The sequence below is a fragment of the Lithobates pipiens genome, unplaced genomic scaffold, assembly GCF_037356315.1.
Source record: "Lithobates pipiens isolate NorthernLeopardFrog02 unplaced genomic scaffold, aLitPip1_a1.2 Scaffold_10, whole genome shotgun sequence".
Classification (NCBI taxonomy): Eukaryota; Metazoa; Chordata; class Amphibia; order Anura; family Ranidae; genus Lithobates; species Lithobates pipiens.
Genome location: NW_027507686.1, coordinates 230,771,091 through 230,798,947, shown reverse-complemented (window position 1 = coordinate 230,798,947; position 27,857 = coordinate 230,771,091). Strand labels below are relative to the sequence as shown.

The 27,857-nt window shown below is 45.6% G+C and overlaps 1 protein-coding gene across 2 annotated transcripts in view; it reads right to left on the bottom strand.

Moving 5' to 3' along the window:
- Positions 1 to 27,857, bottom strand: part of CAT (catalase) — an 89,432-nt gene that overhangs the window by 48,469 nt on the left and 13,106 nt on the right. The window contains exons 2-3 of one of the 2 annotated variants that reach the window (XM_077462830.1): positions 23,844 to 23,921; positions 20,151 to 20,322 (exon numbers count right to left, since the gene is read on the bottom strand). In XM_077462830.1, the coding sequence (XP_077318956.1) occupies positions 20,151 to 20,322; positions 23,844 to 23,921 (250 nt within the window). The remainder of the gene's footprint in view (positions 1 to 20,150; positions 20,323 to 23,843; positions 23,922 to 27,857) is intronic. The other variant, XM_077462839.1, reaches the window with a different exon arrangement.

Here is a 27,857-nt window from a genome sequence, read left to right as displayed (position 1 = left end):
TCCGTGTATAGAAGAAAATGGGAAAGCAATTTTGGAGTGTCACTAGATATAGCAGAATGGAACAAAATCTGGGGTGCTGCAGCAAAATGCTCTCCTAATATTTTATTGCAAGAAAACTCTGATAAAGTACTATTTCACTGGTACATGACCGATGATTGGATTGCTAAATTTTCTCCCCAACCTGTTATCAAGGAAGTGGGGAACACAGTACACTTTTCCATAAATGGTGGCTATGTCTTAACGTCCAACGATTTTGGATATGTGCATATCCTATCAGATCGGTCCTTACCCAAAACTTAAAGTGGTTGTAAAGGCAGAAGGTTTTTTATCTTATTGCTACCTCTTCCCCTATGCCCCTTTGCCAAGAATGCCAACAATGCTTGCCCTTTCCGCCCCCTCCTCCATTATTTATAGAAGCTGTACTATAGCTTCCATCAATGAAAGGCACTCTGTGAATGAAGGTCAGACAGATGAATGAAAGGTATAATACAACTTCTATGAATGGATGGGGGGCGGAAAGGGCAGCCATAGCGTGTCATGCCAAGTGAGCACTTTCAGCTCTATACATGCATACCCCACTTTTAAGTACACAATGGGGTTTATTTACTAAAGCTGGAAAGTGCAAAATCAGGCTCACTTCTGCATAGAAACCAATGAGCTTCCAGGTTTTATTACCAAAGCTTAATTGAACAAGCTGAGGTTAGAAGCTCATTGGTTTCTATGCAGAAGTGAGCCCGATTTTGCACTTTCCAGCTTTAGTAAATAAACCCCATTGTGTACTTAAAAGTGGGGTATGCTTGTATATGCTGCACAAATCTTCTTATTTCATTGTACTACCATGGATAACCCATACCCACGGAATGGCAGATAAGTTGGGGCATGCAACCCTGTCAATAGCCCTGAATGAGTAATTTTTCAAAACATAAGTCTATAACCTTTCCCTTTTGTGTAACAATGGACTTAATTGTATCCTATGTGGCTAAAACATGTAGATACAGAATGTGAGAATGCTCTAACTTGACTCTGGTTAACCACATTTGTTTCCCTGCCAATTCTTTGTCTCAGTAACCCAGCGAGTAATAACTATCGACTGAAAGTTTATCTCAGAGCATAAAACAAGTATGTGAATCGATATACTGTATAATATATATATATTTATTAACTCATGATCATTACAACTACTTATGTAACCAAAAGTATGTGGGCACCCCTCCAAATTATTGAGTTTAGGTGTTTCCTGTGAAATCTCGTGGCAACCGTTTTGGGAGGACCCTTATCTGTTCCAGCATGACTGTGTCCTATGCTTCCTGTCCGGAAGCCAGGTCCATAAATACATGGTATGCTTAGTTTGGTGTGGAGGAACTCAATTGGTCCTGACCTCAACCATATTGGGGATAAACTTGAGACTGTAAAACAGGTCTTCTCATCCAACCTCGGCAACTGACCTCACAAATGCTTGTAGCAAGGTCCCAGACCTCCTTTGGTATGATGAGAACCTCCAGGGCCAGGGATAGCTGACAATCCTTTTGTATGTAGTGGATTGTGAGGCATAGTAGGTGTAAGATGGTCAAAGCTTATGGGGCGTCAGACACTTCTTGGATGCAAAAGAGGTTTTAATTCTCTTAACAGTCCTTTTTGTATTTTTGGGGGAGAGAGGGTTAGGGCCAGGACACCCCTAGGTAGTTGTAAGATTAATTGGCAGACTCAGAGACTTCAATAAAAGGACAGCCGTGCAGGGAAAGGCATCCAGCAAGACATCACATCTGCATGTCCGGGAATGCTGTCTTCTATGACAACTGTCTTTAACAGTTCCAAACACAAGACTTAACAGTTCCTTCACTTTCACTACAATCGCTTCTTGTAGTTCTCCAATACACTGAGCTCCCGGTCTCTCACTAGCCCCACTGATTCACTATCACTGAATCCCTTGAGCTCCTTTAATCTTCATGGTGGTATCTTCCTCAAGAGTAACCCCCGCTTCTATGCTGGGTCCCTAGCTTGGCACTCTAGACACCTCTCAAGCTTCACCCATGCTGGCCTGCTCGGTCCCTAGCTGTACACACAAGACTACTCTGCAAGCATCTCCTCCGCTGGCTGGGTCCCTGGCTTGATTGCCACTGAAGTTTTTCCGATTCTACACCATCTCCGGTTGGTGAGAATTCTGCTCCAGCACTTGCTTCAGTTATTCACTGTGGTCCCTGGTAATAAGCTGGTTGGTCCCTTAGTGGCGACAGCTTCCCCTCTACCTCCGTCCAACCCTGTTCTGCTCTCTTGCTTCTGGATAGGCTCTCAGACAGCCTAGCAGTCAGACGCCCCTGGGATAGGTCCAATCTCTGGCCTAGCAGCCCAAGGCATACAAAACACGTCCGCCCAGACAGCCGTCCAGGTGGAAAAGACCATAGATCACCTGAATATATAGGCTCTCCTAGCAGGCTAAGGGATTCAAGAAAACCCCTGCCTATTGGCTGAGATACCCCATATACCTATAAACTGACCTTGAGTTGCCCTTCTTGTATCTAGTACCACCAAGTACCCTGCCACCTGGTGGTAGAAGAGAAAAGTGCAACAAGGCCAAACTTAGAGAGAAATCAATAAATCTCTAACAATCAACCAGGATAACTACTCCTGGCAAGTACATTTGTGAGAAGCAACCGTGCCTAAACTCCATGGTGTAAGGAAAAAGGAAAAGTTCTCCCAGGGGGTTTTTTAGCGACATGATGTTTTAGCCAAAGGAGATGGAGAAATAATAAAATTAAATCATTTAATTTATTTGTACAGTGGATCAAAATACACATAGATTCATTTCTTAAAATTATGAACTCTGCTTACAGACAGTCTAAGACGTGTATATTAGTAAATATTAGTAGATATTAGTAAAAATCAGCAATACAATACATTGTATACAATTGTACAGTTGACATTCATGTGAGTAAAACATCATGTCGCTAAAAAAAAAAACCATGGGAGAACTTTTCCTTTTTTCCATATATTCATAGGGGTGTGCGGCCCCCGGACTCCTCACATGCGTCTTCCCATTTTCTTAAACTCCATGGTGTCACATGCTTTATTGGCTGAATGGGCACTGATTCCTATAGACCATTCCAAAATATTGTGGACAGGCTTCCCTAAGAAGTGGAGACTGTTAAAGTGGTTGTAAACCCTTACAAACCACTTTGACCTACAGGTAAGCCTAGATTAAGGCTTACCTGTAGGTCCAAGAAATATCTCCTAAACCTATATGGTTTAGGAGATATTTGCCCGAAAACAGGCACCGCTGTCTACGGCGCATGCACCGTAGACAGCGGCGCGCAGGCGCACTGGGCACGGCATTCTCAACGACGGAGCTGCCGCGCATGTCGGCTCCCGTGCGCATGCGCGGGAGTGACGTCATCGCGGCTTCGCTGAATGACAGCGGCGGAGCTGCGAGACCCCACCAAGAAGATGGATGCGGCGGACTACAGGGGACAGCGGCGACTTCGCTGGCTTCTGTGTCAGGTAAGTGACACATAATGGACTACTATGCGATGCATAGTAGTCCATTATGCTTTGCCTTTGCAGGGAATGAAAGAGGAAGTAAACTCATCAGGGTTTACTTCCTCTTTAAAGCTTCAAAATACCCATGGAATGGGGTGTTCAACAAGCTCATAGAGGTGTGATGGTCAGGTGTCCTGAAAACTTTTGGTCATATAGTGTAAATAACAGTAAAAAAATAAATAAAATGAAGTGAACCACAGAACACAGGCAGTTGTGACATTCATAGACATGAAATGACAGTTGTGGTTTTAATATGATTGGGGATTGAATCCAAGTCTATGTGCCCCCCACCCTCCCAATGCTGCCAGCAGGCCACTATCATCTGTGGTGAGTGGTGAAATCAATATAAATTTGTCCTGTAGGATATATCCTCCCCAAGATCTGTGGCACCAATGGATTATTTGGGCCACGTATCTCTAGTACCTTCTGCTTTGCATTGGTATAAAATGGTTTAGTTGCAGGTTTTCTGTTAGATAATGCATGAAAGTACAACTACCCTCTCATTAGGCATAAGCGAAATTATAATGTTAATTTTAACAAACATCAGCAGATTATGTCAAATGTATTGGAGTCAACATAGAAGGCAAAGGTATTTCTAACCCTAGGTTCACATTGATGCTGCTCTGCAAGCCACGAGCTTACAAAAGCTCCTCCCAACTATCTTGGACCTGTTCTTGTGCTAAAAAAAAAATGCTTATTAACTACATTGGCGGCACAGTGGTGTAGTGAGTAGCACTCTCACCTAGCAGTAAGAAGGTCGCTGGTTCAAATCCCAACCACGACACTACCTGCCTGGAGTTTGCATGTTCTCCCTGTGCCTGTGTGGGTTTCCTCTGGGTAATCTGGTTTCCTCAAACAATCCAAAGACATGCAGGTAGGTTGATTGGCTTCTGTCCAAAATTGGCCTTAGTATATGGGTGGGGACCTTGGATTGTGGGCTCCTTGGGGATGGGGACCAATGTGGGTGTAGCAGTGTACAGGGAAGGGGACAATTGGAGACACCTCACTCAGGTTGAACTGGATGGACTGGTGTCTTTAGTCAACCTAACTAACTATGAAATATTATCATTTCCTGTTTCTTACATAATCAAAAAACAGGAAGCTGAAGCAAGTGGGAACAAAATTCAATCTACAGTACACAAATGATAATCAAAGAGAAAAAAAACACAAATACAAAAACCACACTAAATGAAAAAAAAATGTAAACTCACAAAAAACAAAGCTTTTTTAAAGTAAATTTTAACTAAGCAGCAGAATATAGAGTTTGTGTTGATGACATTTTTCTGGTGGTTCACCATAATCTCGCTGTAAATGACATTTTGCTTAGATAATGGTGCTTATCCCTAATTCCCAAAACGATGCTGATTTTTTTAAAGATTGAAAAAGAAAATGAATGAATGAATGAAATACTTGTATAGCGCACAATGCGAACTGAATCGCCTCTAGGCGCTGTGGCGAGCTTTGATCATCTGCTAAAAGAGGAAGGTCTTGAGTTTTTTCCTAAAAGCCAGGTGATTTTCTTCCAGGCGGATGTTGATTGGTAGAGCATTCCATAGCCGAGGCCCTTGGACAGCGAATCTCCGATCACCCTTGGATTTATGCCGGGCTTTGGGCATGAGGAGGAGGTTTTTGTTGGCTGATCAAAGACTGCGGTTTGGTGTGTAATGATTTATTTTCTCCATTAGGTATTGCGGAGCTTCTCTATGCACGCATTTGTGGGTGAGGCAAAGGGTCTTGAACGTGATCCGATTTTTTACGGTTAGCCAATGTAAGCTCCTCAGTGAAGGAGAAATGGATTCCCAGGGTTTTTTTTCCTGTTATCAGCCTTGCCGCCGTGTTTTGGATCAGTTGTAATCGCGCAAGTTGATATTGTGGTAATCCTATGTAAAGCGAGTTTGCGTAGTCCAGTCGTGAATTAATGATTGTTCCAACTACCACTGCTTTGTCATTCTTTGGGATAAAAGGGATGAGTCTGCGAAGCATGCGCAGCAGATGGTGAGATCGACTGACTACAGATCCTATTTGCGCATCCATTGACATTTGTGTGTCTAAAATAACCCCGAGACTCTTCGCTTTGGTCTTTGGGGAGATAGTCTGCCCAAAGACGGTTGGTGGAGACCAGGAGGTTTTGGTTGCGGGCTTATGATTTGGGTGTAAGATAAGAAGCTCTGTCTTTGATTGGTTCAGCTGGAGGGAGTTGGTGGTCATCCAGTCCTCTATTGATTTGAGGCAGTTTTCAAGTTGTTGTTGGTGATCTTTTTTTCCATTGATCCGGAAATAAAGTCAGCGTAAGAGTGGAAGCAGAGATCTGAGCATCTGATGATTTGAAGGAGTGGGCGAATGTAAATGTTGAAGAGAACGGGTGACAACGGAGAGCCTTGAGGGACTCCGCAGGTGACTGCCCGAGTTTCGGAGAGGAATTTTCCTAGTTTCACTGTCTGTGACCGATTTCCTAGGAAGGACGCGAACCAATGGAGATCTATGTCTTGGACTCCGGCTACTTCTGTGAGGCGGATGAGTAGAGTATTGTGATCTACTGTATCAAACGCTGCACTTACGTCTAGCAGTACGAGGAGACACGGCTCTCCATCATCTGCTGCTTCGAGGGCGTCATCCCAAATCTTGAGGAGAGCTGTTTCTGTTCCATGACCCAGGCGGAAGCCTGATTGCAGCGGGTCCAGGAGTTTGTGAGTATCCAGGTGAAGTTGTAGCTGATGTACTACAGCTTTCTCCATGATCTTAGAAATGGTGTTGAGGCTTGTAATCGGCCTACGGTTGTTTGGATCCTGAGGGTCCAGGTTTGGTTTCTTGAGTAGAGGTTTGACGATGCCTTGTTTGAGGATGCTGGGAACAATCCCTTCGTGGAATGATCGGTTTATGAGGTGGGTTATGGTTGGAGCCACAATGTCGGAGCATTCTTTCAGTAGTTTTGTGGGGATGATGTCAATAGGTGAGGTACTGTCACGCAGTTTATTAATGATGTTTTTTGCGGTGTCTACGGTAATTGGGGATAGTGAAAATTTTGGCGGTTGCGGTATGTTGGTGCGGACATCCTCTTTATGTATTTGCTGGCTGAGGTTGGATGTTTTCTTCTGACAAATTGTTTCCCTGATGGTTTTGACTTTATCGATGAAAAAATCAGACAGTTTGTCACAGTAATCCTGGGATTCGCTTTCTGGGGGTTCTAGGCACACCGGATTCATTGATTGATTAACCAGTTTAAACAGTTCCCGTGGTTGGTTTGCGGCCGTTGAGATTGTATATGAGAAGTGGTCCTTTTTGGCTTTGAAGATTGCTTTCCGATAATTCTCTGTCAGACCTTTGTAGTTAAATAGGTTTTCCTCGGTGGGATTTCTTCTCCATGTTCTTTCCGCTCTTCTGCGTTCTTGCTTTAGTACAGAGAGGGAGCTATTAAACCATCCAGCATTTTTCTTCCTGATGAGAGCCCTGCGTTTTGGTGCTACCGAGTCTGCTGATTGCAGTAATGCCTTGTTCAGGGAGTTGAGTGTTTCCTCCGTAGAGTGGTTTAAGGTTATTGTAGATATTTTTTTGGACAGAGTGGTTTTGAAGGCTTCGGAGTACAGTTTTTTATGCGATTTGGTCCAGTGCGTTGTTACAGGTTTCCGTTTTGCGTTGGTGATGTTGGTAGTGATTTTGAATTTGATGGCGTGGTGATCCGTCCATGGCAGAGTTATGTTGTCGAGTATGTTGACGTCGATGTTCTGTTTGAAAATGAGGTCCAGGGTGTGTCCTGACCCATGCGTGGGAGTCTTAATCAGTTGCTGTAGACCCAGTTCTTCTAGTTGATTGATGAAGGCAGTCGCGATGGGGTCTTTAGGCTCGTTTTGCCCAAAGGTTGAAATCTCCGAGTGCCAGGAAATTTTAGAATTTTAGGGTGTGCATTGCAAAGGATTCCATGAGGGGTGAAAGAAGATTGGACTTTGGTCCTGGTGGTCTGTAGCACAGTAGAATATGAGTGGTGTCATGGGGTGTTGGTTGAAAATGTAGCGTCAGGGTTTCCATAAAAGACACTGGGTTCTGAGATGATGGTTTAGTGAGATCCAGGTGACCTTTAAAGATCACTGCTAGGCCTCCTCCTTTTTTCCCTATCCGGTGTTCGGTTAGGATCCTGTAGTTTTCCGACACCAATTCGGTGAGGATGGTGTTGCAGTCAGAGGTTAACCAGCTTTCGGTGATGAAGAGGCAGTCTACATTGTTCTCGATGATGAAGTCGTGTACTTCCAGTCTATGTTTGACTGCAGACCTGGCGTTAATCAAGGCACAATCTAATTGTAGTGATCGAGTAGATGTCTTCCTATGGTTGGGAGCTGGTTGTCGTCCGGTTTTTAATAGTTGTTCTCTTTGAAGTATTTTTTGTATGGAAGATGGCAATGTGGTGTTGATGTTCCTTAGTCTGTGCAGAACTTCAGCTGAGTATTTGAAGTAGCACATGGTTTATGGATGCTGTTGATGGTACTATGGGCCTAAGATGATGATCCTGATCAGGGTATTGATCCTGAGGTGGGGCTAGGTATCAGACTTGCCGCCGTGCTTGAGGCTATTAGCACGCAAGTTGATCAGGGGATGCCTATATGGATGCGGAAGGAGTTGTTGTATTCGGTTGCTGGCTGTTCCAGCTGCCTTTACTTAAGGTTGAGGTCTCCGCTTAGAAAAGAGTCTGGCTGTGATCTGGAATAGTCGTCCTAGGATAGCGTAAAAAAATGGAAAGGAGGCCGGAGGTAGGGGTATGCTAACCTATGGTTGTTCCAGAGGAAGGCGAAAAACCCCCTGACAGTAGCAGCCAAATGCACCAGTGGGGCAAAAATTCCTTCCTGACCCCCGTAGGCGGTCAGACGGAGTCCCTGGAACAATCACTGGGGGGGGGGGGGGGGGAGTGGAGGTGCGAGCTTACCTGGCTGCGGTTGTCCCCTTTAAACACTCTGGTTCCGGTGAATCTGGCTTGCTGTCAGCCTGACATTTCTGGAAAGCTGTCTGGTTGCCCCTTGCAGTGGGATCTTTAAAATGGAGGGGAGGATGGAGGTTAGAGACTCCTGTCTTAACTCCTGTTTTCAACTCCTGGTTGTTAACTCTCCACTTGTGTTCAGAAAATCCACATGCAAGCCACAATCAGGGAGCAAGCTCAAGGGGGAGTTTGTATAACTACCTTTATACACCTGTGAACAATTAACCCCTCCCCTAATTTGGTAGGAAGAAAAAGGGGAAAAAAAAAATGCTGTTTAAAAAGTGTCAGAAAAAAAGGTCTTTTAAAAACTGCTAGCAAATGTATCAAATAAAGGAGGGGAGAAAATAAAACACCCCCAAAAACAACACTTGCAAGCAGAAGCAGTCAAAGCACAACTCCTGGTTGTTAACTCTCCACTTAAGTTCAAAATGAGCACAATACAGACTTGTTGCCCACTGTGACCAAAAGAATTCTTCTTTAAATAGTTTTTTTTTCCCATAAAAGAAAAGAAAACCCAATTGGTTATCTCGGCCACATCAATTGTGTGCTAATTTTTTCTAGTTTTAGCAAGCTACTACAGCAATATCATCATACACTAAGCATTTAACTGCTCTATCTATTATGATTAGGGTACCTGCTATCTTTCATATTACACACTCTGAGAACAGATTAAACAGAATGACAGAGATATTGCATGGTGCCAGTCTGGACTCAACAAGCACAAGGTGGCACGATCATGTATTATGTATTATTCTGCACCTGAGTACACAGCACACTAGGCATTGTGTACTCTACAGGTGAATTCAGATACAGCAGGTTCTCTCTTATCTTATACGTGTAAGTTCATTCCTTTTAGCAGGCCTGTTTCCAATGAGAAATCCTCAAAATATGTCCCTGTTTTGGCTACTTGAGGACTAACCATGCATACTATGAATTGCAACCAACCTTCTAGATTAGTGGTCCTTGTATATGCCATGTAGTTTCTGGAAATGTCCACATTTTTCAACAACACTGGGAAATGGCATTATTCTAAAGAACCGCATCGTGCAATGGCGTGCACTTAAGGTACAGGAGGTTGGCATGCTATGCTTTGCTTTTTTTTTTTTTTTTTCATCCAATTTTGAGTAAATCATTTATACATATGCTGCCTATGAGCCACACTAGACACTCATAAGCTTTGTTTTAGGTTGAAATGCCAGCCTGTGGACTTCTGCTTTCTTTGATCTTCAAACCAAAGAGAGACATAACAAAGATGTCCACTGCCCCCCCAGGCTTTTCGCCCTTCGTTCATAAAACCCTAGCCATAGCTAGCTCAAAAACCCCAACATACGGAGCACAGACGAAACTAGCTGTAGCTACCCCCTAGATAGGTGCGAGGAGTAGGTAAATTTAGTTCTGGTTCACTGTATCCAGTGGAGCTGCATTTTATTGTTAGGCAAATTTGATTTTGGCTCACTATAATCACTGTGGCTGTGTTGATTGTCCTGGCCTGTTCTAGTGGCTGTGGAATTAACTGCTTCCCCCTGGTCGGTCCAGAAATGTCCTGGAAGTTAGTGAGCAGGAACATTCTGATTAGCAGCTGAACATTCATAAACCTGTATCCAATCCCTGGGGAGAGGTGCAGAGATGGTGATTGGGAGTGTGTATAAATATTCTGTGACTGGAAGCAGCCAGGTCTTTTTCCCTGAGGACATCACAGCTTAGGGAGGCTGCTAGCTCCCTAGGCAATTCTGCTGTGTGCCTGTGGGTTGTCGAGGCCTCAGTGTGGCTAACTGGAGGCCAGTGCTGCTGAGGGGTTGCTGAAAGCTGACTGAAGGGCTGTCATCTGATGATCTAGTTTGGTACCACAGGGTGAAAGTGCCATGAGGATACTGGAAGGAGGCAAACAATTTTTCTAAGAACACTTGTGAGTACAAACTGGTGAGAGAGATCCTAGAGACTGCCCAGTAAGAATAACGTGGCACAAATTTATGGCAGTGTTAAATTGTAAGTCTGATAACTTGCTGAATATTTTCACTGGCAATTTGTACACTTGAGTTGAGTTGAGCACTTGAAGCACAAGTTTTAGTTGACACTTTTCCCATTTGTAGCAAATTTGCGTGGCAAGTCTCTAGCAAGAGCAAAGTTGGTGAGTAGTGATGGACGAACTTCCGACGGGACGTTTCGCGAACGCGAAATGCGAACGGACCCAAACGTTCGCGAAACCGAACGTTCGCCGCGGGCCCCATTGACTTCAATGGGAGGCGAACTTTGCAAACCTTCATGTCGAATTTGCGGCCACGTGGTAATTATTAGGGGGTAAAACGTAGTCCCACCATCTGGACAATGACATAATACATGTATGAGGTGAATTTGGGATCGATAACTACAAGCATTTTTATTTTATTTGGGAAATTGTTCTAACAATTCAGGACTATGGAGCTAATGAAGGCAATGGAGGAGAGGGAAGGTCAGGGACCAGGGTAGGCAAAGAAGAGGGTGCAGGAGATGATCACCAGCAGCGTGACATACCGGAATGACACATGCACCGTGATAGAGGCATCTGACAGCAGCACCGTAATACAGAGCACTGACAGCAGCACCGTGACATACAGCGCTGACAGCAGCACCGTGACATACAGCGCTGACAGCAGCACCGTGACATACAGCGCTGACAGCAGCACCGTGACATACAGCGCTGACAGCAGCACCGTGACATACAGCGCTGACAGCAGCACCGTGACATACAGCGCTGACAGCAGCACCGTGACATACAGCGCTGACAGCAGCACCGTGACATACAGCGCTGACAGCAGCACCGTGACATACAGCGCTGACAGCAGCACCGTGACATACAGCGCTGACAGCAGCACCGTGACATACAGCACTGACAGCAGCACCGTAAGCAGCCCCAGGAGGAAGTCAGCACAGCACAGGGATGGTGTGATCCCCTCATAATAAGAACCCCCAGGAGGAAGTCAGCACAGCACAGGGATAGTGTGATCCCTTCATAATAAGAACCCCCAGGAGGAAGTCAGCACAGCACAGGGATATCATAAGCAGCCCCAGTAGAAATATGACACCGCTCAACCTCTTCAAAGAGGAGGGTAGGGGCATATAGTACGGTGTGCTTTTTTGGGTCAAGGAAGTGAGCCAAATGAATTAAGAAGGTCTGTGTGCTTGATTAAAAAAATAGTTTATAGACATATACATGGTCTACTGGTCACATGTGTTGAATTCCTCCGAGATCCATGCCTCATTCATTTTTAGAAATGTGAGGTAGTTAACACTGTGGTGAGCTAGGCGAGTACGCTTATCGGTCACAATCCCCCCTGCTGCGCTGAACGTCCTTTCGGACAGGACACTGGATGAGGGGCAAGCCAACAGTTCGATTGCAAATTGGGCAAGCTCTGGCCAGAGGTCAAGCCTGCCCACCCAGTAGTCTAGGGGTTCATCACTCCTCAGAGCGTCCACATCGGCCGTTAACCCAATGTAGTCGGACACCTGACGGTCTAGGCGTTCCCTGATGCTGGATCCGGATGACACCTGTCGATGGGTCGGCTGAAAGAATGACCTCATATCCGAAGTCACCAACACATCTTCAAACCGGCCTCTTCTTGCAGGCGCTGTTGGATTGGTACCCGCAAATCCTTCTCTGGGAGTGGGAATTGCTCCTCTGCCAGCGCACGCAAAAGCAGAATGCAGCATTTCTCGAAGCAAGGCCTGGAAGTGCTGCATTCTGACAGCCCTCTGCGACGGCGGTAACATTTCCGCCATTTTGTGTTTGTACCGGGGGTCTAAGTACGTTGCCACCCAGTACTGGTCCTTGACCCTCATGCTTTTTATACGGGGGTCCCTATTAAAACACTGGAGCATGAAGGCCCCCATTTGCACTAAAGTGGAAGCGGTGTGGTGGCCTGGCTCCTGCTCATCATCCAGGATAATGTCGTCCTCTTCATTCTCCTCTCCCCATCCTCGCACAACAGGGATCCCAGAAAGGTTTAAAGCATGCTCTTCTTGCTCCTGCTCATCCGCCCCGGCACCATCCTCCTCTGACTCCTCATCAGACTCCTGTTGTTGACTTGTCTCAGATAGAGTAGCCCCCCCTGGGAATTCATCCAGCATTGCGACTTCCTCATCTTCCCGCTCCTGCTCCTCCACAGCCTGATCAATGACACGACGCAATGCACGCTCCAGAAAGAAGGCATAAGGTACCATGTCACTGATGGCGCCATGGCTGCGACTGACCAGTTTGGTGATCTCCTCAAATGGCCGCAGAAGTCTGCATGTGTCGCGCATGAGCAGCCACTGGCGCGGTGAAAAAAAACCCAGCTCCCCAGAACCGTTTCTTTCGCAGAGTTCATACAGGTAGACGTTAACTGCACGTTTCTGCTGGAGCAGCCTATCAAGCATATAGAAGGTTGAGTTCCATCGCGTCGGGCAATCGCAAATAAGACGTCTGACCGGCAGATGGTGTCGCCGCTGAATGTCAGCAAGGCGAGCCATGGCCGTGTAAGATCTTCTGAAATGGGCCGAGATTTTCCTTGCCTGCCGCAAGATGTCCTGGACCCCAGGGTATTTGACAAGGAATCGCTGCACGACCAAGTTTAAGACGTGTGCCATGCACGGCACGTGCGTGATTTTGCCCTGTTTCAATGCGCTAAGCAGATTGGCACCGTTGTCACACACCACTTTACCAACTGTCAAATTGAGCGGTGTTAGCCACTCATCTGCCTGTGAACGCAAAGCTGAAAGGAGTGCCGGGCCAGTGTGGCTCTTTGCTTCCAGGCACAACAGACGCAGCACGGCATGGCAACGTCTCACCTGGCATGTGGAATAGGTTCTGGGGAGCTTGGGCGGTGCAGTGGAAGAGACGCTAGCAGCGGAAAAGGAGGAGGCAGCTGAGGAGGAGAGGGAGGAGGATGGAGTAGGAGGAGGAGAAGAAGAGTCAGGCCTGCATGCAATCCGTGGCGGTAAAACCAAATCTACACGGGTGCCACGGGTTACATGCTTGACGGCCGTCAGAAGGTTCACCCAGTGGGCAGTAAAACTGATATACCTTCCCTGCCCGTGTTTGCTAGACCACGTGTCTGTGGTCAGATGTATCTTGGCACCGACACTGTGTGCCAGAGATACATTCACTTGCCGCTGAACATGGCCATATAGCTCTGGGATGCCCTTCTCTGAGAAATACTTCCTTCCTGGGACCTTCCATTGTGGTGTTCCAATGGCCACAAATTTGCGAAAGGCCTCCGAGTCCACCAGTTTATATGGCAGTAGTTGGCGGGCTATGAGTTCTGACAAGCCAGCCGCCAACCGTTGGGCAAGAGGGTTATCCGGCGTCATCATTTTTTTACGCTCAAACATTAGGCCCACGGAAGCCTGCCTTTTTGCAGAAAAATGTGAGCTTGGCGTGATGGAAGGTGGAGTGGAGGACAATTGTGAGGAGAGAGGAGAAGGAGAAGTAGAAGACGAGGCTGGACGGTGAGAGCCTGCAGTGTGGCTTTGTGTGTTCCGTTGCTCCCACTGGGCTCGGTGATGGCTGCTCATGTGCCTTCTTAAGGCGGTCGTCCCTAGGTGAGTATTGGGCTTACCGCGACTAACGCGTTGACTGCAAAGATTGCAGATGGCAACGCTATTGTCAGCAGCGGACACGTTAAAAAAAGCCCACACTGCGGAGCCATGTGCCGGTGTCCTGGGAGCGCCAGATGTGACCGTACATGGTCGATGACTCGCTCCTGATACATTTGCAGTCTGCTTTGTCCCTGCTGTGCAATGTAAGTCATTGCTGCTTCTCCTCCCTATCTGCTGGTCCATATCTCCCTCTGAACTCCCCTCCTCTTCCTCTCTTGTGGGCACCCACGTGACATCACTAGACACGTCATCATCAACGTCACCTTCCCCACCGCTATAAGTAGAGATCTCGGAGTAGGCAGCAACACCGGGGACCAACCTCCTCCTTGGGCTGATCTGGGTACTGGCGTCAGACTGCTGAGTAGCGCTTGTTGCTACCTCCTCTTCCTGATCCAATACCAAGAGTGGCTGCGCATCAGAAATGTCCTCTTGATATGGATCGGAAAATAATTCCAGTGACTCAAGCGGAAGGTATGTGGTGGTGGTGGTGGTGGTCGTGCTGTTGGTGGTAGTGTCTTTGGGGGTGCACATAGCAGAGAGTGAAGAAGAGGGTGCAGATCGAGAGGATGAGGAGGGTGCAGAAGAGTAAGGCTGAGCGAGCCACTCAACCAAGTCTGGTGCATCCTTTAAAGTAATTGAACGCACCTTCTGCAACTTCCCACTTTGGCTCAAGCCTGTTGCTCCTGCCCTACCCCTACCACCCCTGCGGAAGGGCCTGCCTCTTCCTCTGCCTGTCATTTTTTAAATGACCCTGTGACAAAACTCTTAGTCCCTATACCGATGAAGGACTGCTGCAGTATAGGGCAGCGGTCAGCAGTGGTGCACGTCAACCCTATCTATTGTGGACCGATAGCGGTCCTTACAGAACAGCAGACTGTACCGCACTCAAGCCTATGTACCGTAGCACCCTATACCAAGTTACCAGTCCTTATAAGAACTTTTGTGGACCAAGCAGGTTGTGTATTAGTGTTTAGCAGACTGTACGTCAGTCCCTATACCGCTGAAGGACTGCTGCAGTATAGGGCAGCGGTCAGCAGTGGTGCACGTCAACCCTATCTATTGTGGACCGATAGCGGTCCTTACAGAACAGCAGACTGTACCGCACTCAAGCCTATGTACCGTAGCACCCTATACCAAGTTACCAGTCCTTATAAGAACTTTTGTGGACCAAGCAGGTTGTGTATTAGTGTTTAGCAGACTGTACGTCAGTCCCTATACCGCTGAAGGACTGCTGCAGTATAGGGCAGCGGTCAGCAGTGGTGCACGTCAACCCTATCTATTGTGGACCGATAGCGGTCCTTACAGAACAGCAGACTGTACCGCACTCAAGCCTATGTACCGTAGCACCCTATACCAAGTTACCAGTCCTTATAAGAACTTTTGTGGAACAAGCAGGTTGTGTGTTAGTGATTAGCAGACTGTACGTCAGTCCCTATACCGCTGAAGGACTGCTGCAGTATAGGGCAGCGGTCAGCAGTGGTGCACGTCAACCCTATCTATTGTGGACCGATAGCGGTCCTTACAGAACAGCAGACTGTACCGCACTCAAGCCTATGTACCGTAGCACCCTATACCAAGTTACCAGTCCTTATAAGAACTTTTGTGGACCAAGCAGGTTGTGTATTAGTGTTTAGCAGACTGTACGTCAGTCCCTATACCGCTGAAGGACTGCTGCAGTATAGGGCAGCGGTCAGCAGTGGTGCACGTCAACCCTATCTATTGTGGACCGATAGCGGTCCTTACAGAACAGCAGACTGTACCGCACTCAAGCCTATGTACCGTAGCACCCTATACCAAGTTACCAGTCCTTATAAGAACTTTTGTGGAACAAGCAGGTTGTGTGTTAGTGATTAGCAGACTGTACGTCAGTCCCTATACCGCTGAAGGACTGCTGCAGTATAGGTGAGCGGTCAGCAGTGGTGCACGTCAACCCTATCTATTGTGGACCTATAGCGGTCCTTACAGAACAGCAGACTGTACCGCACTCAAGCCTATGTACCGTAGCACCCTATACCAAGTTACCAGTCCTTATAAGAACTTTTGTGGACCAAGCAGGTTGTGTATTAGTGTTTAGCAGACTGTACGTCAGTCCCTATACCGCTGAAGGACTGCTGCAGTATAGGGCAGCGGTCAGCAGTGGTGCACGTCAACCCTATCTATTGTGGACCGATAGCGGTCCTTACAGAACAGCAGACTGTACCGCACTCAAGCCTATGTACCGTAGCACCCTATACCAAGTTACCAGTCCTTATAAGAACTTTTGTGGAACAAGCAGGTTGTGTGTTAGTGATTAGCAGACTGTACGTCAGTCCCTATACCGCTGAAGGACTGCTGCAGTATAGGGCAGCGGTCAGCAGTGGTGCACGTCAACCCTATCTATTGTGGACCGATAGCGGTCCTTACAGAACAGCAGACTGTACCGCACTCAAGCCTATGTACCGTAGCACCCTATACCAAGTTACCAGTCCTTATAAGAACTTTTGTGGACCAAGCAGGTTGTGTATTAGTGTTTAGCAGACTGTACGTCAGTCCCTATACCGCTGAAGGACTGCTGCAGTATAGGGCAGCGGTCAGCAGTGGTGCACGTCAACCCTATCTATTGTGGACCGATAGCGGTCCTTACAGAACAGCAGACTGTACCGCACTCAAGCCTATGTACCGTAGCACCCTATACCAAGTTACCAGTCCTTATAAGAACTTTTGTGGAACAAGCAGGTTGTGTGTTAGTGATTAGCAGACTGTACGTCAGTCCCTATACCGCTGAAGGACTGCTGCAGTATAGGTGAGCGGTCAGCAGTGGTGCACGTCAACCCTATCTATTGTGGACCTATAGCGGTCCTTACAGAACAGCAGACTGTACCGCACTCAAGCCTATGTACCGTAGCACCCTATACCAAGTTACCAGTCCTTATAAGAACTTTTGTGGACCAAGCAGGTTGTGTATTAGTGTTTAGCAGACTGTACGTCAGTCCCTATACCGCTGAAGGACTGCTGCAGTATAGGGCAGCGGTCAGCAGTGGTGCACGTCAACCCTATCTATTGTGGACCGATAGCGGTCCTTACAGAACAGCAGACTGTACCGCACTCAAGCCTATGTACCGTAGCACCCTATACCAAGTTACCAGTCCTTATAAGAACTTTTGTGGAACAAGCAGGTTGTGTGTTAGTGATTAGCAGACTGTACGTCAGTCCCTATACCGCTGAAGGACTGCTGCAGTATAGGGCAGCGGTCAGCAGTGGTGCACGTCAACCCTATCTATTGTGGACCGATAGCGGTCCTTACAGAACAGCAGACTGTACCGCACTCAAGCCTATGTACCGTAGCACCCTATACCAAGTTACCAGTCCTTATAAGAACTTTTGTGGACCAAGCAGGTTGTGTATTAGTGTTTAGCAGACTGTACGTCAGTCCCTATACCGCTGAAGGACTGCTGCAGTATAGGGCAGCGGTCAGCAGTGGTGCACGTCAACCCTATCTATTGTGGACCGATAGCGGTCCTTACAGAACAGCAGACTGTACCGCACTCAAGCCTATGTACCGTAGCACCCTATACCAAGTTACCAGTCCTTATAAGAACTTTTGTGGAACAAGCAGGTTGTGTGTTAGTGATTAGCAGACTGTACGTCAGTCCCTATACCGCTGAAGGACTGCTGCAGTATAGGTGAGCGGTCAGCAGTGGTGCACGTCAACCCTATCTATTGTGGACCGATAGCGGTCCTTACAGAACAGCAGACTGTACCGCACTCAAGCCTATGTACCGTAGCACCCTATACCAAGTTACCAGTCCTTATAAGAACTTTTAAGTTACCAGTCCTTATAAGAACTTTTGTGGAACAAGTGAGTTGTGAATGTTTAGCAGACTGCAGCAGAAGGGCAGCAGTCAAGTATAATATCCTTTCTATATTTGGAAGAAAGAATATTATACATGTACAAGCCTATTACTGTACCACTGATACCAGTCCTGAAAAGAACCTTTGTGGAACTAATAATAACAGCAAGTCTTTAAAATTACCCTCACTGCCTGACAACACTGCTTCCTTCCTGTCCCTATACAAATTGGCAAAAAAAGAGAACGATTAGTGGTTACTGGAACAGCTCTTTTGTGGACCTTGATAGTAACAGCTAATGATGATGATGATGATGATGATGATGAAAGACTAATCTGGCTGTCCCTGTAGCATACACCGTCCTTTCCCTTTCTCTAAACTAACAAAAGACACTCAGGCTGCTGCAAGAATCAGCAGCACAGCAAACCTATCAACACCTAACACCTATACCAGTCCTGAAAAGAACTTTTGTGTACCAAATAGCTAGTGGTTTATCTCTCCCTACTCCACACAGGAACCTGTCCCTATCGTAACAGAAGAAAGAATGTAAAATGGCCACCGGATCGGGTGTATTTATAGGTTAGGGGGAATGTACAAGTGTCCATGTGCTGTCATGTCTCAATTGGCTGTCCTGTATCACATGATAAACGTGTCACCAAAGGTTAAAGTTCTTGTATACATTAAACACGTAAGTCCGCCGCGGCGAACGACGGAAAAAGGCGTTCGAACGTGCGGACCGCGAATGTCGGAAATTCGCCGCGAAACGACCGCCGGGCGAACCGTTCGGCCATCACTATTGGTGAGTCTACAGCAAGAGCTCTGCAAGTCTACAGCATGAAAATTCAGCCTCAGTGACCCCTGTGGTGGGATGACTATTGCACAACAAAACTGAACCAGAAGTTTCAGGAGACTTGCAGAATGTTTGCAAAGAAAGTTGATCTGGAGTCAGGCAATGCGGACTTGCTGCAATTGTGCAACAAACTTGTGAAGCCTGGCAAGTCTAGCAATAGCTTAGCAAGTCATTTTAAAACGTACAGCACAATTGTTTGCTATCTGGGTGTGTGTGCTGAGGCCATCCCTCGGGTGCTAGAGTCAACGTGTATAAAGGGGACTTTGTGTCCCCTTGTGTCCTAAAAAACTCAGTTAATTCCGAGTGAAAGGACTATGCTCGGACTGTCCAAAGAGGAAGAATAAATGTCATCAAGTTGCTACTACAAAGCCCAAGCCATTCCTTACCTGTGCAGGGACTTGGCTCACAGTTCTACAAGAGAGAGTTCAGTTTCCTCAAATCATTACTAAGGGTTCCTGGAGTATCCTCTCATTACCCACTACCTATCCAAGTTCTATCTACAATAAAGCATCATAAAAAGCATACCCTAGACTAGTTATTGAGCCTGAAGAGTGACTGGAACTGTGTGCTGTGCTGCGAGGCAATTACTGGGAAAATGATCTGCGTAAACTACTTAGCAGCTCCTATGGAGAAGGCTCTACATGGGAATAAACATAAACTAAATATATAAAGTATGAATCCTTTCTCATGAATCTTTCTACATTTGGGACCATTTTTGACTTCCAGGTCAATCATCATAAACTGAAAGCTCTAAAGGTAAATCTGTCCCTTGATAATGGCCTCAACATTACAGTCTTCCTTCCTCTACCAATAGCAGGCTTAAAGCATAGAAAACCTGGGGATCTAATTGACTACAGTTACAAAACAATGTACTCTGTGAATATCCCAGTCCTAGTGAGACAAAATAAACTAATATTAGAATCATGGAAGTGCTATCAGATATTGAAGCTAGGAAGAATTACAGCGGCACTAAATTGCCCCCCTCCCACAAATTCTTTACCCTTTCAGACTGCTAATTGTAAATGTCCCTGTTTAATACACTGGGTCTACTACAACGCTACTTTTTAAAATGTATATAGGGAGCAACCAGACTACATATCTCCAAGAGGCTACTCTTGCAGCCTAAGAACAAAGGTAGTGGGTAGTGTCCCCCATATAATTAGCTACTATCACAGCATCCAAATTGCCCCTCTTCTCTTCTTCTTGAGGTTGGATATGAGCTGTGCCCATAGCTGTCATACACCTATGAATTGTAGTAGAACACAAGCATCTTTGTATATACAGCTTCATGCCCACCCTCTCCAATCCATGCAACTGGGATAGAAAGGCTGATCTTAGGGTTCGTGGTACACAATATCTCACCTGCTCCTTTAGCGTGTACCACTCGCTCAGGGATCCTCTCCCGGCCAAAATGTGCCATCTCATCTGTGAACACCACATCCTGCATCAACAGTGGCCCCCGAGGGCCGGCCGTAAGGACGTTAAGCTTGTCGCCGATGGGAATTCCGGCCCCGGTGGTGAGGACAGTATCTGCCTACAGAGAAATTGATAATAAAGTCACATTAGGTCAGATTTTTAAAATCTACAATTATTTCTAGTTAAAATGTAGATGCTGCAAAATATGTTCAAAGATTTTGTACTACTACCTGCCTTGTATGTTTGTCTCTGTCCCTGTGCCTGTATGGGAGAAAACCGGGTACTCAGGGTTTTCTCCCATACTCCAAAGACATGCTGGTAAGTTAATTGGCTCCTGTCTAAATTGTTCCTAATATGTGTATGTATGAGTGCGAGTCAGGGACCTTAGATTGTAAGCTCCTTGAGGACAGGAACTGATGTGAATGTACAATATATACATATGTAAAGAGCTATGTAAATTCTCGGCGCTATACAAATACCTATAATGAAATATGTTTTCGGACCTGCTGAGATCTGCCCCAATTCTGAATATGTAACAGAGTTCTGTAAACATTCACAGCCCTAATAATTAGTTGTTAACTCACTGCAATCCCTTGAGGAAGGAAGGAAGGAAGTTATGTAAACTGTGGAATTCTCAGCATCTCTGTTACAAGGCCTTCTGTCTATGCTGCTATTTACATACCAACCACATGTAAAGCACCAGTGGTGAGCAAATACTGCCAGTGCTGTGAAGTCCTTACAGGCTGGGCAAAGCAATGGGCCCTCACTTGGTGATTACCCATTAACAAGGATAGGCAGGACAACTGCACTTTGGAAGGTATAAAGTTGGCTGACAAACATGTGTCCTTCTCTGATTTTTCTTATCTGTATTTTACTAAGCCCGGCATATATCTAGACCTTGGAAAAACATCATTTAGTTAAGGTTATTCACGAGGTGATCAACTATTAACAAAAATGGTCAGGAGATCTGCACTCTGGAAAGGGATAGTGTTAGGAAGACCCACTGTACCTTCTGCAACAAGTAAGTGACCTGGTAGAGGAGGTTAAAAGGAGCCAAACAGAAAATTCAGCTACAACCTCACTGAAATCTCCAGGCGGCTGGCGTACCGGTGCTCCAACACGGGTTTCTGAAGCCTCCTCAATACTTGGTTCCACAAAGAAAGCCGGCACCATGGTACAGTTCAACAGAGAATAGGCGTTATTGTAAAACGCTGGGGTAACAGCCAGCATAAGTCAACATTTTTCAGCCAATTACAGCCTTAGTCATGATCAAGGCTGTACTTGACTGAAACGCTTTGACTTTTGCTGGCTGTTACCCCGTTTTTTTACAATAAAGCCTATTCTCTGTTGACCTCGTGGTGCCGGCTTTAGTTGTGAACCAAGGTTAAAGGAGCCTTTCACCAGCTCACAGAGCAGATGGTTAGCAAATCAACTACCCGCACCAATGCTAAACTGCTGCCTGGTAATTAGCAGCGGCGCTGTCAGTCTGCCAAAAGGGGTCCTTCATAGACATGGGCGCCGTCAATAAATGTGTTTAGTTCCATTCCGTTACGGTTCGTATTGGAATTAATTCATATTCGTGTCCGAAATTCAATTTCAATTCGTACGAAATACAAATTGTCGTTAGGTTCGTCAACTTGTACGAACGTTCTTTACGATGAATTTAAAGGCAAAAACATGACAGTCGATGCTGATGGAAGTTTGGTTTTTATCCGAAATACGAAATTCCGTTGAAGAATTTCCTATCCGAAATACGAATTTTCGTTAGATGAGGGGCTCCCACCATCCCTGTGCTGTGCTGACTTCCTCCTAGGGCTGTACCCCTGCTGTGCTCAGTATGTCAGAACAGCACAGGAATTTGGGTACAGCCCCAGGAGGAAGTCAGCATAGCACAGGGATGGTGGGAGCCCCTCATAATAAGCATAATGAGTCGTCGACGCGACGACGACTGACCCGAAAATTCGTAAACAAAAGTTCGTATTTCGTACAAAATTTTGACACAGATTCACAAAAACTATTTCTTAAAGCAGAGTTCCAACTGTGAAACAAATTGTATTTTTTGGATGAACATCTTCATTTTTAAACACTTAATAGTACTCACGTTTCTCTTTTTAATCACTGCTCGATTGCCGATTTAATTGAGCAAGATATGTTTTATTCCTTGTTCTTGGATATTTGCATTTTGCTTGTGGGCATTTGAAGCCTACAAGCACTATCTTCTCTGGTGCAGCTGAGCGACCAGCATGCACCGCCCTTTCTCGCACATGCGCAGTATGTACAGCGCAGCGCCGTACACTTCTGACCTTGCCATCACAATGGGCATCATCGTCGGAAGTGCCTGCCTCATTGTGATGGCAACGAAGCCCTCGGCGCTGCCCACTGACTCCTGGGAAATGATGACACACATCTCCCAGGAGCAGTAGCGAGCGGAGGCGTGGAGGGAAGTGACATAAGGTGCCGCGGTGAGGAAGGGGAAGATTTGAAGGAACCGCATAGCAACAGCCATGAAAAGGGAAGTTAAAAAAAAAAAAAAAATCCTCCAAATGTCATTTATTATATTATTTGCTGTACAGTAATGATAATTTTTTTTCATAGGTGGAACTCCGCTCTAAGAAAACTGTGAAACATAATAGCAAACATACTTGAATATAGATTTAGGTTTGACATACATTTTAATCATTGTAAACTATATCACCGGCCTCACCTGCCATGCTCTTAGTCTGTGTTACAAAGGAATATAAGCACATTTGAGTTTGTATAGCTGCCTAGACAAAGGAAGTATAAGTAGAGCCCAGCCCACATCAGACCACACCAGGAATGCATATTCAAAAAAAGCGACTAGTGGGAGTTTTTTGACAAACCAGTTTCCGGTTTGTAAAGCAAAGTTACAGAGAGGAAAAAAAGAAAAAAACAAGTATTTCACCAAAGAAATACTTGCAATAATGCAATCAAAATGTAATAAATGGGGGGTGCCAATTTTACCCCATTCTTTGTGCATACTTTCTGGGAAAAAGCAGTGAGACCCTTATGCCGCGTACACACGATCGGAATTTTGGCCGGCAAAAGACCGATGAGAGCTTTTCATCGGAAAGTGCGACCGTGTGTATGCTCCATCGGAATTTAGATGGCCGAAATTCCCGCCAGCAAAAAATTGTTCTCAATTTATCCAACGGAAAATCCGATAGTGTGTATACAATTCCAACACGCAAAAACTCACACATGCTCAGATTCAACTACAAGATGGAAGTTATTGGCTACTGGGTATTGAACTTCCTTTTTCTAGTCCCGTTATACGCGTTGTACGTCACCGCGTTCTTGGCGGTCGGAATTTGGTGTGACCGTGTGTATGTAAGACAGTTTGAGTGAAATCCCGCCAGAATTCCGTCAGGAACACCATCAGAGCTTTTTCCGACCACAATTCTGATCGCGTGTACGTGGCATTACAGGAGCAGGGAAATGAGAACTCCAAGTTTTTCTGACATGATTACAGAATTGAGACATTTGAAAAGGTACAGAAAATCATAATCAGCTGTAGATTGGAATTGAAATGGAATTTTGTATTGACAATAGATTAGAAAATGACTTGTGTGTCCAGATATAAAGGCCATGCTTGGTGGTTTCATATTAGTGGCTCCTAACCTGGTTCAGTAGCTGCTCACCCGTGGTACCTGTGTTGCTAATGAACAGCTTCTGAAATCTCCTGGTAGTCACGGGCTCCTAGAAAATACACAAAGCTTATCACTGCTGAGTGGCCGCAGTTAGTCACGCATAGCACCTGGATAGGAGGGTTGCAGAACCCAAAGCAACTTGTTACCAATCTATCCTTATAATCCCAAAGGCTTGCTTGTGTGTGCATGTGTGTGCATGTGTGTGCACGTGTGTGCACGTGTGTGCACGTGTGTGTTCTAGTCTGGGCCAAAAGTGTAAACACATAAGTCAGTGCTTGGAATTAAAAGCAGCTTCTGGGAACTTCATTTTAAACTTCAGGACAGGGACTTCGGGATCTCCTATTTAAAAAAAACGCATATGTGAAAAATGCCTAATGCATTAACAAAATCTATATACCAAACTCCCCTACACATCAATGCCTAACTCCAGCCAAACCTTGTTTCATTTGGGTCTGGACTCTTGCGAATGGCCGGGGCCCCTGTCAGGTTTTTATGACTACGCAATACTCATTCTAGAACCTGTACCTCTAAGCCCTTGTACACACGGTCGGACATTCCAACAACCAAATCCGTCGGATTTTGTCGGACAGATTTTGTCCGAAACTGTATACACACAGGCGGACAGAGTTGTCAGAAAATCCGATCGTTCAGAACGTGATGACGTTATTTCGTTACGACGGGACTACGTTCAGGCTAGTAGCCAATAGCTTTAGTCTAGGAATTTGATCTGAGCATGCGTGGCACTTTGTCCGATCATAATTGTCTACACACAATCGGACAAAGTCCGATCGGATCATGTTGTTGGAAAGTTTTATATCCCAGCTCTAAAACTTGGTCCGTCGGATATTCCGATGGAAACAGTCCGATGGAGCCCACACACAGTCTGATTATCCGACAACACAGTCCGATCGGACATTTTCCGTCGGAATGTCCGACAGTGTGTACAAGGGCTTATGCTGTTAGTAGATTAGTAGATTATAAAGCATGTAGAAAATGCCGGCTGGCACTATAGGAGCCCTTCCTCCTTCAATTCGACGTGGTGACGTCACTGCACGCCCTCCCAGACGCGTTTTGTCATGCACAGATATTTTCAATGGGGGTACCCTATAGGGCTCCTATAGTGTCGGGCAGAATTTTCTACATGCTTTTTAATCTACTAATGTTTGCAAGTACAACCAGTTTTTAATAAATATTCCTATGTTACGGAATTATGCTATGGTTCCCTTTCTTCTCATATGCTGTACGATTCCACTGACCGCATGATTTATGGAAAGAGCCTAGTATCCTGCACAACCTATGAGAGGCACCCTCTGAGTTTTCCATTCCTGATGTTAAAGGCCGTGGCTGGGTTATAGCTGAATGCTGATTTGGGCTTGCCCTCTGGTAAGCGGCTTTCCATACGGTGGTGGTTTTTTCACTTAGTTTGTAGATCACAGAGGTATTTACTCAATTTCACATATGGACATATGGTTTTACCAAGAGACTGTACTGAGTTCACTGCGTCTGACACCTATACTGGATGACACTTACCCTTCGGTCTGTTGTGGACCTTGTTGGACTCATTGCTGGCAGAGTTTTTTCTTCCTATACAGGCATACTCCACTTTTAAAGTGGTTGTAAACCCTTACAAACCACTTTGACCTACAGGTAAGCCTAGATTAAGGCTTACCTGTAGGTCCAAGCAATATCTCCTAAACCTATATGGTTTAGGAGATATTTGCCCGAAAACGGGCACCGCTGTCTACGGCGCATGTGCCGTAGAAAGCGGCGCGCAGGCGCACTGAGCGCTGCAATTCCAAGAATGGAGCTGCCGCGCGTGTCGACTCCCGTGCGCATGCCCGGGAGTGACGTCTTTGCGGCTTCGCCAAATGACAGCGGCGGAGCTGCGAGACGCCACCAGCAAGATAGATGCGGCGGACTACAGGTGACAGCGGCGACTTCGCTGGCTCCTGTGTCAGGTAAGTGACACATAATGGACTACTATGCGATGCATAGTAGTCCATTATGCTTTGCCTTTGCAGGGAATGAAAGAGGAAGTAAACTCATCAGGGTTTACTTCCTCTTTAAGTACACAATGGGGTTTATTTACTAAAGCTGGAAAGTGCAAAATCAGGCTCACTTCTGCATAGAAACCAATGAGCTTCCAGGTTTTATTACCAAAGCTTTATTGAACAAGTTGGGGTTAGAAGCTCATTGGTTTCTATGCAGAAGTGAGCATGATTTTGCATTTTCCAGCTTTAGTAAATAAATCCCATTGTGTACTTAAAAGTGGGGTATGCCTGTATTGCTTTGTGTGTAACCCCCCCCCCCCCCCCCCCCCACAAACTGCAGCCTTATTAGTTTTTTTAGTTTTTAAGGGTAGCACAGTTTTTTCACTACCTATAGTAGAACATTTGGTATTTTCTGGGACTTTCTGTACACTTGGAGGGAATACACACAGGTTTCTGAGTTAGGTATTAATCTGCTTAGGTAGGGGGAGTTAGGCAGCACCTATCTGGACAATGTTATCCTGTTTTTAATGCATTGGGGTTTGGTGTTTGGGTTTTTGTTAATGCTTTATAAAATGTTATACTTAATTATACTATATGCTATATGGATTGAATCTAAAAAAAAAAAAAACAGCCTTTCTCATCCTCATCACCCCTGAGGAACCCTTGAAATAATTTTCATGTCTCTGTTAAAAGTTGTTATACCCATAACTCACTGTACATTGTACCGCATGATCAATGCATTGTAGCAGGGTTTATATAGAGAATAAGTAATGTGTAATAATGTAATAGTGTACCTGTGGGTGTATTGGACACCTATTGGCAGATAGTTGTCAAATATGCCATAGTGAGTACTTCACTGGATGTCACAGCAAGCACTTTATGGATTGTCTTATATGAACTTTTATGTTGTTATACAGTATATGAATCTTTTGCACAGAGCACTTTTGATTATTGTGTACTATGAATTAGATATATTTTATTTTCTTATTTTAAGTTTAGCACCATATAGAGTTTTGTAAGAGCGCGATTTTTGTCTTTGATCTTTTGCTAATATCGTCCAGCTTTTATAGCTGTAAAGACACGCAGCTATTCATACACAGTTTTATCATTGCGCAGGTACCTAATACTATTCCAGATAGTTTTTAATGCGGAGTTCCACCCACTTTTTAATCTTCACATCTTCCACTTTTGAACTGACCATAAAAACAGCATTGGGCATTTTTTTTTAGTTTTTTTTTTTTTCTCCTACCTTACCTTTTTTTTTTAAGGCTTTCTTTATTTCTTCCTGTTTCCTCCCTCCAAGGCGAAGTACGTCATTTCCTGTGGCGCACTGGCTCCTGGAAGATGTGTGTCATGATTCCCAGGAGTCAGTGGGCATCGCTGTTGTACTGCCAAGAAAGGGCCCCCTGGCGGATAATGACTTGCGCAGTACGAACCACCACGGAGCCGCCAAAAATAGCCGAAGCTGAACGCCTGTGAGTCAGCTGTAGACGGAGCCTATGTTCCAACACTGTTGTAAGACACAACTTTGTAACAGGGCCCCTCACGGGCTCGCCTACTCACCTCGCTTTGGGCACAGCCTCGCTTAGATCTGGGCATATTTATATTCTAACTCTATGTCCACTTGGATGGTGGGGCTTGAACCTGGACTCCGTGCGCAGGCGCCGTGTAGAGCTGACGATCAGCTGTTCATCTTCAGAGACTTTCAGAGGCTCCGTAGTCGTTTGTACAGTGCAAGAGCTGTGCCTGCTCAGTACAGGGGGGGCATTATCTGCAAAGGGGATCTTTTTCAGCAAGACACTGTCTCTCAGCATCGCGCTGCGCCGTATCTTTAATGCGCATGAGCGAGATCGGGATGTGCATGCGGGGTAGCCAGCAGCACCTTATCCTGGAAAAGAATCCTAGTGGGCGTCACATGCCCACAAGCAAGATGGAAGCACTCAAGAAAAAAAAAAACACACAAAAGGTTAGTTTAAAAAAATAAAAAAATAAAG